We start from the raw sequence: 12,254 nt of genomic DNA, 5'->3' as shown, positions 1-12,254 counted from the left end.
GCCTCTGGATTTTCTCCTCATTCTGGCATCTCAGAAAAATGATTTGAGGTTCCAGCTTTTGCTCACTTAATGGAGACAGAGAGACGACTCATTTGTTTCACAAGAATGTTCTAAGACTGAGTAACACGTGACAGCCAATCATTTTGCTTAAGGCAGAACAATTAAGGAACTACGGATGAGACTGCTAATTGCTTTCCCTGTATCAGTTCACCCCTTCTTCCGTAGAAACAAAACCAGGATTTTATTCAAGTGTGCAATGCATCAACCAAGAGACTACAGTCCCCCTTGAGTGCTGATAGGGTTCATGAGAGGTAAGTGGATAGGCTGTGTGCCTTCTGGGAAAGCTCCTGAGAAGGCGACTGACTCAACTGAGCAGTGTTATCCCCACTTCCTTCTGGTTGGAGCTCTAGTGGTCACCTTGGACCACGAAAACAAAGAATGAAAGTCACGAGCTAAGGATGGTGGAGCAGAAAGGTAAAAGAATCTAGTTCTCTACTGAGTCTGTACTGCTGCCAGAACCTGGACCTCCACGACTCTTTTGTATGTGGGAGAAATGAACTTTGATCTTGTTTAAGCCAAACTCAATTCCTAACTGATAGGCCCGCTGTCAACCTTCTGAATGGCTTCCTTCCAGGCTCACCCCTATCTTTTGCAGGGCCCAGGCCAAGGGCAGAGGTGGAGGCCCCTCGCATGCAGCCTGCCCCCTTCTCTTTCCACCCCGGCTCTGTCCACTTTGTGTGGACATCCACAATCATGCTTCTAAGCTCATCTCAGGGCTAATGCTGCCCCTTGGCCGCTCTGCAGGCCTAGGGTACACACACTTGCCGCCAGGAGGACAGAGCCCGGAAGAGGCTGGTGTAGGCTCTGGAAGTGGGCTCAGAGCCATTTGGGCAGGGAATTTCAGGATCCTAGGACACCAAGTCATGGTCTAGAAATGGGAGAAGGCTCCAGGTGGCGTGTCCCTTTGCCCTGAGATCTCCTCACATTGAGGGGAGAAGCATGGCCCTTGAAGGCACAGGACTAGGGCAGAGGCACATTGCCAGGGTCTAAATGTGCTGGGACTAGCCTCTTTCTCTCATCTCCTAACGCTTGCCTTTTCGTCATTCACAACTTGACAGCAGAGCAAAACCTGAAGTAGTTCGGTTAGCCACTTGTTGTAAGAGCCTTGGTAAAATTATCTTTTAGAGGAAAAGTCCTGAACTATAGCTTGAACTGTGCTGTCGTCCTCTTATCCTTAATGCCACTATCCTCTCTTTTATTAGACTGTATAACGGAAACTTGATCAAGGCTGGCTCTCTGGCAAGCTTTTCTTTGGCAAGCTGTCATTAGGATGGCAAAGCACAAGTTTATCAATCGGCTGCAATATTAGTGCCGGTGGACTGACTGAAGGAGGAGTCTAAATCCTCGATCTCCGTCATTTACACATTTGCCTGTTTGAGGTAACTCTCCAAGTGGTACTTAGCTGGAGCTGTTTGCTAGAACACTGTACCCTGGGAGGGTAGGGGAATCAGCTGCAAATCGTGGCCACTGAAACTGGAACAGCGACTGTTGCCCTCAGAGAATCATATAGGAGCAGGTGGGAATTCTGCTCAGGAGAGGAACTCTATAAGGTGTGCCATTGAAATGATCCAGGATTGGGCCCCAAACAAGCTGGATACTTGCTCTGTTACTCAGGAAGCCCCCCACTCAGCCTAGGGTAGCAAGGACTGAGACCTGATGTGGCAGTGCCAGAGATGATGGGTCCACCCCTCCAGCTCCCACTTCTACAAGTGCAAGGTCTCATTCCTTAAGGACTCTGTCTCCTGCACATGGCCTGACTGACAGGACTGGTAAAGCTGGCTTCACAAATGTGAAAATACTCAAACCACCGCACTATCTCTGTGTACCTTGTAAGTTCTCTTCCTTTAGTTCAGTGATTCTATGCCTTATTTTGGATTACAGATCTCCATGTTCTAATTACCAAAGGACATGAGAGGTCCCCCACACTTCAGAGAACTGTCATAGCCCCTTGCCAACAGCAAGGCATAGTCAAAAGAACACTGAGCAAATCATCTGAGATGTAGGTACTTGCTGTGGATTGAAAGTTTGTGTTCCCCCAAAATTCCTGTGTTCAAACCTAATCCCCAGTGCAATGGTTTTAGGAGGTGGGGCCTTCGGGAGGTAATGAGGTCATGAGAGTGGAGCCCTCATGAATGCAATCAGTGCCCTTGTAAAGAGACCCCGGAGAGCTCCAATGCTCCTTCTGCCAATGAGGACACAGCTAGAAGATGGCCATCTATGAATCCAAAAGTGGACTCTCTCCAGACACCGAGTGTGCCGGCACCTTGATCTTGGACTGCCCAGCCTCCAAGACTGAGAAATAAATGTTTGCTGTCTAAGCCAACTAGTCTATGGTATTTTTGTAATAGCAGCCCAAACAGCCTAAGACAGTACTTCCATCCCCAACTTTCTATCTACATTTTGTTGTTTAGTTTTCCCCTAGAAAAAGTGGAAGACATGCGCTAAATGATTTATAAGCTCCCTCCAAGCTCTGAAGTTCAATGGCTCTATATAGTTCTATGAAATGATAGCCATGTTAAACATCCTTTCCCCATCCTCATCTAACTTTTCCTCATCTTTCAGATCTTTGCTAAGAAATGGGTTCCTCCCATAGGCCTTCCCTCACCCTCACCAGCCTGCAGTGTGGGCTAGGAGACCTCTCTCTGTTCCCATGGTGCACTGTACTACCCTGTTATAGCACTCCTCTCACTAGGGTGTAATTGTCTGTAAATTAATTTGTGGGTTTCTGCTATCTGCAAACTCTGGGGGGACAGAGACCAATCTTTAAGGTTGTATCCTCAGCACCAATTCCTAGCAGGAGCTCAATGATATATATGAAATGATGCTATGAGTGGATGGTTCTGATAGCTATGACCCCCTCTGGTCACTGCACTGATGGTGAAAGATGTTCTCAGATAACCATTCAGGGAACATGCTGAAATAGTCTTTGTTCTTCTGCCTGCATTTAGAAATAGTCTTTGGAGAGATGTACCATGAGTACACACCTAATAAATCAGATTACCACATTTTTTTAAGGGAAAAAATGAAAAAAAATCTTCCATTTTTATGATCAGAGAAACCCAGACTATTATACTCAGCTCAGTTCTCATTAATAAAACAGACAATCCTTTGCCTTCTCACCTGAGCTCTTCAAATTAATCTAAGGCCTGGTTGTCACAAAGCATTACTAATTGTATGGGACATCATATATCACAAAATTGGAAATGACATACATATCTAGTCACAGAGAGCTGGTTAAATAAACTATGACACTCAACTGGTGAACTCATGCAGCCTTTGACATTGGTGTCTACAATATAATCTGAAGTTAAAAAGTGAGACACAAAATTACATATGCAGTATGACTGCCATCATGTAAAAATATATCAAATATATGCATAACATATAGAAGGAGACACTGCAGAATATTAATAGTGGCTGTGTTTGTGTGTTAGGACTGTGGATGATTTTCTTTCTTTCTACTTTTCTTAATTTTGCAGGTTTTCTTTAATGACCTTTAATATTTTACTCTCATGGTGAAAAATCAAAATCAATAAATCATTCAATTGTTAATTGAAAACACCTTGTTATTTTCTGCTATAAAACTTTTGGCTGAGCCAGCCCTGATGGCCCAGTGGTTACAGTTCAGTGTGCTCCACTTCAGTGGCCTGGGTTTGGTTCCTGGACTCAGAACCACACCACTCGTCTGTCAGTAGCCATGCTGTGGTGGCAGCTCACATAGAAGAACTAGAAGCACATACAACTAGAATATACAACTATGTATGGGCACTTTGGGGATGAAAAACAGATAAATTAAAAGAAAAAAAGCTTTTGGCTATTGATACTGGTGTGTCCATCTAAAAGAGCTGTATTCAGGAGCACAGAGAAGACCCTGTGGTGAAGCCAGTAGAAGCAGGGGATGGAAACACAGAATCCTCTGGAGTAGCAACTTGCTGTGTAATAATAATAATAATCACTGATCGAAGCTCTTACTCTGTCCAGGGCACTTCCCATACATTTCTTTTTTCATTATGTCCTCATAAAAACTGCAGGAGATAGGTACTACTGTTACTCCCATTTTATAGCTGAAACTGAGCTTCGAGTCGTCAGCTCTTTTGCTAGTACGTGCAGGAGCCGCAGCGTTTGGTCCTGGGCAGTCTGTCTCCATGGTCCACCATTTCCCCACTATGCTCTACTGCCCCCTCCAATGTAAAAGGAGAGGCAGGAAACTATGGCAGAAAACTATTCATTTTCTGAAGGGAAAATGAGTGTTTTGCTAAGCCATACTTCCCTTCATGCAAGGATCTTTTGTGTCAGACAAAGGTACAGCCTCCACTTCTATTTTTAGGAGATTGTATTTGGATAAGTTCTCAAATGACTCCTGCTTATCAGTGGAGATGGTCCCTTGTAACTACTTGTTCACCATTATTATCTCAAGGCTCTAACCAGAGTGTGGTCCATAAATTGTCCCTCTCTACACATAAATCTGCTGCTTTGGAGCAACAAGACCATTTATAAATGCTCTCATTGTGGCCAACTTTGCAGACCCAGACCACGCCAGCTGAACGATGGTCACTCTCTACTTGCCAGAACAATTATGGGCGATCTTTCTCCATGTGCTTGTTGAAAGTAGATTCACCCTGCAGATGTCAACTGAATGAATATGCTCAGCTGACACCATTAGTGCACCTGAGCACTTTAAGGCTCTCTGTTATGCAGTCACATTTTCTCTGCACAGAGACCTACTGGTGTAACATTTCCAGAAGGAGGAGGAGGGGAGACTTCACTACAAGAGACTTCCAGGGGAAGAGAGCAGGATACCTGGAGAAAGTCGAGTCCTGCTGGAGTCAAGCGCAGCACTGAAATAAAGCAAGTCCTCCCCGCCCTCTCCGCCACCCCAAGGAAACACGAATCGGGGCATGGGGAACTCCAGAAACAGATCCCAGGAAATCAGTTGTGCAGATTGGTCTGAAGGAAATGACATGGACTTAAAGAAATCCATCTCAAATTAAAATTAAAATTAAAAACAAATACGTGAACAGGGAAAACTTAATGAGCAAAAGGGAATGAATAAACAGAGATCAATCCTAACAAGAAGACCACAGCATCAGGGAAAGTGCTGTGAGGACAACTATCTGGGGATATTATTGCTCCCCATCGTGCTCTCCATCTCTTGGTCCCACCCCCTGAGAGACAACTCTATGGTGTCTGCTCACTTACTTCCTTTGGAACCGGACCACAGGATCAGCCAGCAGGTCAGTGACGTCAAGCTTTCTCCCCTTCTCGATGACATCTCGATGCTTGCGAACAAACAGCCACCCGATATGGGAGAAGAAGAAGCCGCGGCGGGCATTGTGGGGGTCAGCGTCGGTCTCTGAGTACTTATGGTGGACTCGGTGATCCCTGGACCATTCGAAGATGTCGTTCTGCAGAGAGAATGCAGAGCCTATAAGTGAAGAGACAAAGCACCCTGGCGCCTTCTTGAAAGCTTCTCAGCCTCTCCCGGAACCCCCTCCATCCTCACTGCTGACTTCCACTTTGCTCCCATCGTCAACCCCAGGACCTCTCAACCCCAAGTGCAATCTCTGGGGCTGGTCTGGGGTGGTTTTCACCAAGACAAGAGTAAACCCTCACTTACTAGGAACCTTAGTGTGTATTTGGGATGTGCCGACTGCAGGAGGTTCAGGCTTGTTGAGTGAACTAGTGGGGAAACCTGAAAGAAAGTTCTGGTGGGGGCTATTGAAGTCACCTGGGAGGTCACTCATGTCAAGAAAAGAGAGTTCCAGTCTCAGGATGAAGTCTTAGCTGTCAGAGGAGAGGGGCAGCCCAGAGCAGGAAAGGGGGTTGGTTCTAGATCTGCATCTCTCTGCCCTCCCTCCCCCCTTCGACGGCCTCATGTCCAACCCATAGAGAGCAGGAAGCCAGTAAGCAAAAACCCAAAGAGCTACTTCACCAAATCCCTGCAAAATACCAAGGCACAAATACTACTGTTTGAGGACTGCTCTATTAGTGTGTCACAGAAAGGGAGGGGAGGTGACTCGGCTCCTTGAGGAACCCGGTATACTTGGCCATATCCACCAAGTGGAGAAGCAGCAATGCCTGAGGGGCAGGCAGCACTCACTGGAATCCCAAGAGAGACTCTGGTGCCCAAGGAAGGAGAAGCATCAGAGTCCAGCAGATTGTGCCAAACCCAAGACAGGGTGGGGCTCAGGCACACATGAGGACACACCTGTTGATCCTCTCATGATGGGAGACAGTGGGAGAGTGTCTGGGGGCTGGAAGTCCTGGGTGAGCTATCAGGGGCAAGAACCAAGGACATTTAGGCTGATATTACAAATGAAACTTCATCTATAGCCAGGGGCCAGGGAGATCTACAGACTTTCAATTTACACTCAGTTTTGTTTTTATGTGATAATGCGTTCAAAGCTTTGAGAAGGCAAATTAGGCTGGGAGGTAATGCTTTTGATAGGAAAATTAATCTGAAAATAAAAATAGATTTATATAGGGGATAAGACCTTTTTTAAAAAAATAATGGTAATAATGTTTTATACTATACTATTCAGTACGTAGTCACATTTTCATTAGGAATCAGCCATTTCACAGATATTGGCTTCATGCTACTGATGAGAAGAAAGGGAATTGTTTTATTCTCAAAGTTCTGACAGTTTTTTTAATCAAAAGGGGGTTGTTTTTGGTTTCTCCGGCTTACCCAGTGCTACTAAAAGGCTACTCAACCTCGTTCATCCTATTGCACCATTGAAAACTTTTCAAATTTGCTTAACCCTTGGGTAGTGGGACAGAGAAAGAGGAGATGGAAAGATCTTAAGAAGTACACGCTCAGCCTAGAGTATGAAGAGATAAAGGGGTGCTTAGCAGTCTGTAAGGCAAAAATCATAGCCTGGCTTACTGTGATAAGAAAGAGGTTTTCAGACTTTTACCAGTGTATTTAAACACAGTGGTTGGAAAGAGTGAAAGCATTTATTATTTATAATCACAGAATGTGGAGTTGGGAAGGAATTTCAAATGTCAGTTAAGGCCCCTGCAGCCCAAGAAATAAATCATCCCTTTTGCATTAGGTTATTGCTTTTACTGCAATGCCCATCTGAACATATGAAGAAAGGGGGACACTCTGTCCCCAGTTCACAGACGGCAAAATGAAGGCTTAGAAGACATTTCCTCAAGTTCATCTAGGGAGTCAAAACAGTAACGGAACAAAGATGGCTTGTTTCTTAGTTCACTTTCCTTTCTACAAGATCTTTCCCTTATTTTCCAAATTTGGTGGTGGTGAGGGGCAGACTCTTACAGAGAACTCTCATTTTTCTTGTTAAAAGGTTATTCTGGTTCTTTAATTTATCTCAGTGCAATTTTCTAAAAACTCCAAGTGGAGAGTTCCAAAGGGCTAGAAACATTCTCACAAAATTAAGTGTAATACAACAACCGCAAAAGAATGATGATGAAGACAAGTTGGAACAGAGATATTTATTTTAATTCCTCTTACCTGGATACCTTCCCAACAGAAGAAACTCAACTGTGGCAGTGGAATGAAGCAAGAATTTTGACCACATTTCAAATAATCAAGCACACAATTGAGCCAAAAATACCTTAAGATGTATTTGTCAATCCTTTGTTATTGTTTTGCTTTTGTTTTTAACTCTAAAGCTGAATCCAGTGAAAAACTGACTCAAAGAACAAGATGTAAGCCAAGAATAGGGCAGAAAGGGAGCAAGATTCATGTGCTCATCCAAGGGCTTTTTTCTTCCTACTTATCTGCATTTTGCTTCTGTCCTAGAGGGACTGGGAGTGGGAGCCAACCTGTGGACAGCATTTGTGTTTGATGAAAAGCTGTGTGTACCTAGGGTGTGACTGGTAGAGCCAGTGTGTGCGGAAGAGAAAGCTGAGGGCTGACGAGGAGGGAGAGATGGCCAGGCAACCTCAGGAGGTGGGCGTGAGTGGAAACAGCCTGGAGCTGCAGCCACAGCCCCAGCGATATCCTGGTAATCTTTCCTCCCAGTGTTTACACAGTGCTGAGTCCTCTTGTCTGGAACTATGTGCGCCACTCCATCATCCTTGCTTCACAGAAAAAAAAAAAAAAATCGAGGCATAGAGAGATGGAGGACTCCATCAATGAACTGACTCTCAAGTGCGTATATTGCGTCTGCTCAGGCCCTGCATGTACATTTTCATAGGGGCATGATGTAACTCAGCAGCAATTCCTGAAGCCCAGCTACTTACCCATTCTAACAAATCAATTAACAAATGATTCAATTTGTAACTCAGAGTTTACACTTAACAGCCGGTGCTGGTAGAGCACAGCCTTAATAGGCAACCCCATTATCTTCAAAAGTGAACTCTCACCACGTGCTTATTGATCATTCCTGACAAAGAACTGGAGTGGTGAAGGAGCTCCATTAGTTCTAAGAGCCCCGGGTACAACTGAGGCACAGGCAGGCGGGGAGCAGGAGAGAAGACAGCAGAGCAGGAGTGTACAGCTCAGGTGGGATGCTTTACCATCTGAGGACCCATGGTATGGACCAGGTTCTACTCTGCGCTGTCCAAGAGAAATATAATGCAAGCCACACATGTAATTAAAATTTTCCTAGTAACCATATTAAGAAAGTGAAACGTGCGGCCGGCCAGTGGCATATTGGTTAAGCTCAGGCACTCTGCTTTGGTGGCCCGGGGTTTGCTGGTTCAGATCCTGGGTGTGGACCTATACACCACTCATCAAGCCATGCTGTGGCGGCATCCCACATAGAAGAACTAGAAGGACTTACAACTAGGATGTACAACTATGCACTGGGGCTTTGGGGAGAAAAAAAAGAAGAAGAAGAAGATTGGCAACAGATGTTAGACAAAAAAAAATGAAAAGAAACAAGTAAAATTAATTTTAATAATATATTTTACTTAATATATCCAAAATATCATTTCAATATACTATAAGCATAAAATTATTAATGAGATATTTTACAGTATTTTTTTCTGTACCAATTCTTTGAAGTTGGGGGTGTATTTTATACTTCTGGCACACCTCAATTCAGACTAGCCACATTTCAAGTGCTCAGGAGCCACATGCACTTTGGGGCTCCCACCCTGGACTCCCATCCTGGACCACGCACGTCTAACTCACAGATTGTACACTTTTCTATGTGTGTGTCGTCCTTTTAAAAGTTTTTAAAAATTCAATGTTGCTTGCTGGTGAGAGCATGAAACTGGTACAAACCACAGGAAGGGCAAATGGGCTGCATGTATCAACAGCATTTAAACCGTACACATCGTTTAACCTAGCAATTCGTTTTCTAGAATTTATCTTAAGGAAATAATGATGCTTCTGTGCAAAGATTTAACTACAAGGATGCCCACTGCAGTGAGAACTCGGAAAAACCCTGGATTTCCACATAACGGATTTGATTGAGTACCTTGCGATCTATTAATTAACTGAATACTATTCGTGTGTGTGTGTGTGTGTGTACATAGAAAGATTCTGGAGACTAATATTAAGGAAAAAGTCTTAGAATTACCTCAGGGGAGTGAGGCTGGGAGACAGGAGATGAGGAGAAATACTTTTTACGTTTTATCTTATACTCTGAAATTTTTAACAAGAGCATCTGTTAGTAGTATTAAAAAACTAATTAACGAAAAAGGACATTGTAGTATTGACACGGAAAGATGAGGGGAAAGTAGTTAAGTGAAAAACAGTTTTCAAAATAACATGTACAGTGTGAATCCATTTTTTAAGAAAAATACGTATTTAAGCATAGGAAAAATAAAGGAAGTACGTAAGTCAACTAGCTTACAGCGGTTCTCTAGGAAGTGGGAGGATGCGTGATTTTTAATCTTTTTCTTACAGTTTGTATTTTCTAAATTTTTATAATAAACAAGTTTTCTTTTGTAATATTGGGGAAACAAGTTATTTTTTAAAAGTTTCTATACTCCTGAATCAAACCACCCGGGCTCTGCCATCAGCCCCCAGTAGGAAACAGTCTAGGAAGCAGGAAGTGCTCTGGTAACCAGGCAGTTATCTGTCTTCACGTCACCCTGCTTCCACCTTTGCTCTGTTAGCACTAGTCAACCAACCCCCCTCAGCCGGCCCCGTGCCCCTGCTTCAACCCGTCCTGTGTTTTGTACCTTTATTACTTCACTCTCCATCGTAGTAAGATCCTGCTGAGACTGCAGAAATTGAAATTGATCATATGGTGATTTTTTTCCCCACAAGCACAGCCTTTGAGTATTCTCCAGGACTTGAGCAAAGGTAATCGACCTCAAAGGGCCAGTGAGGCAGATTACGAAGCAACCTGCTCCATCAGAACTACTTTTCCCCAACTGTCTTCTACGTTCAAAATAAATTCTTGAATTTAGTGCTCTAAGGGGCAAAAGGGGAAACTGTCTTTTAAGGTCCATGTAACTTCCACTGGGAAGCAAGATGAAGGCTACATGTTGACAGCATCTAGCTTGTCCCATTCAACACATCCGAGACCAAAATCCTTGCTCCCAGTTCCCCTGGCCTCGCTGCAAATGGATGCTTGCTTCTGACCAGACACCAGTGTGGTTGTTCAGTCCCCTAATTCAATTGTGTGGCTGCTTATAGTTCCAAAAGGGAAAACTCACCAGGTGGCCTCAAAACAGAGCCAAAGGGAATTCCACTTGTATTCATAATACATCTTTGTTTTCGGTTGGTAGCGAAAGAGATACTAGCAAGCAGGTTTTAAAGAACGTGTGTGTGTGTGTGTTGTGAGTGAATGACGTCCTGTCTGGGAAGAGTGTTCTATCAAGGGGGTCGAGGAGGGAAAGACACTGCTGCCTCGACTCCTTAGGGACCGTAAGTCTCATTTGAAATAGACTTTATCTCAGTCTCTGGGGTCTGAATTTAATCTCTGCCAGTTCAGATGCCAACATTGTACTATTCGAACAGTGAAGAACATTCGGTGCTTTCCCCATTGTTGATACTGGGTCAGCACAGATTTCCCTCCACATAATGCTGACATCGTAAGAAGGGCCCAGAAAGTCCCCAAGAAGGGCTGGCAGCAGTCTACACCACCTGGCAAACTGGAGCTTCAAGAGAACAAGTCTCTACCTGCTGCCCAGCCTCCACGTGGCACTCAGCCTGGAGGCGTTTTAGATGCTGGGCAAGTGTTGAGAAGCCAACGCTAGTGGTTTAAAAAAGTGTTTACTGACAAAACTTAAAGATGGCAAGGGGTTCTTTCATATTTTCTTTTATTACTCTATTGTACGAATGTCTTAACGATGAGAATGTATCTGAATAAGGCATACATTTTTAAAACACACTTTTAACACATTTTAAAAATGGTGTGGGTTGTGCTCTTGGAAGACAAGTTGGTTTTCTGTGAATCTTCCCAATTTGGGTTTTTTTGGTCAGTGACGTGACCCTTGCTCTAGTCTCCTGAGCTAGATCTCTTCACTCTATGAGTCCAAACTTTGGGGAAGAAAGGGCCTGAAAAACAGTGACAGCTCAGAAGCAATGGTCACACACCTTTGCTCCTTGCTGTCAAACCCACTTTGCTCCCAGCTCTTGGCTTTTAAATACCATTCCCCATTAAAAGGAGTCAGGACTCTGGAGAAATGCCAGGTCTAGGGCAGGAAAAGCACAAAAGGAGCTGGACATATTTGGTTGTGCCAGAAAGTAAGGAAGTGCTCAAAAGATAATGAGGACACGTCAAAAAGGACATAGGAATCCATTTGCAGTGCCTCCCACTGAACAAACTGTGGTAATTTGGGCATTAAGCTGAATAATGACAGTAACGGATCAAAATCCATTTACTAAAATAAGAACCCATGAGTCCATAATAAATAAATACATAAGAAGTAAAATGCCAAACAACAAGTGTAGAAGAAATAATGGAGTTAGAAAATTACCTTTTGCAGGTGCCATGGCGATAACTGATTCAGGCAAGAATCACCAATGCATGCTAAAACTATTGGGTAAAATGTCGATGAAGAAAAAATATTTACATAGGCTCACAGTATCTCAACATAAATTAGTCATTAATTACTAAAGGGAAAATAGTAAACTTACGTGGAAAAACCTGGTAGACACGAGCTTACCAAGCGATCAAAGCTCATACCACCAATAATATGGCAAAATGATATCATGGGCCTCTTGTTTGATGCTGAGGACACAAGATCATTAATGGAGCATTCCTGCCAAAAATGCACAATCTGAGTCCAATTATGAGGGAACAGGAGCAAACCAAAAATGA

At 43.7% G+C, this 12,254-nt stretch overlaps 1 protein-coding gene across 1 annotated transcript in view; it reads right to left on the bottom strand.

Moving 5' to 3' along the window:
* SCD5 (stearoyl-CoA desaturase 5) overlaps positions 1 to 12,254 on the bottom strand; it is a 141,624-nt gene that overhangs the window by 28,848 nt on the left and 100,522 nt on the right. Inside the window, exon 3 of the mRNA XM_046656623.1 lies at positions 5,260 to 5,465. Within this exon, the coding sequence (XP_046512579.1) occupies positions 5,260 to 5,465 (206 nt within the window). The remainder of the gene's footprint in view (positions 1 to 5,259; positions 5,466 to 12,254) is intronic.

Source organism: Equus quagga, chromosome 3 (genome assembly GCF_021613505.1).
Source record: "Equus quagga isolate Etosha38 chromosome 3, UCLA_HA_Equagga_1.0, whole genome shotgun sequence".
Classification (NCBI taxonomy): Eukaryota; Metazoa; Chordata; class Mammalia; order Perissodactyla; family Equidae; genus Equus; species Equus quagga.
Note: the sequence above shows the minus strand (reverse complement) of the source record. Positions and strands in the feature narration are given on the sequence as shown.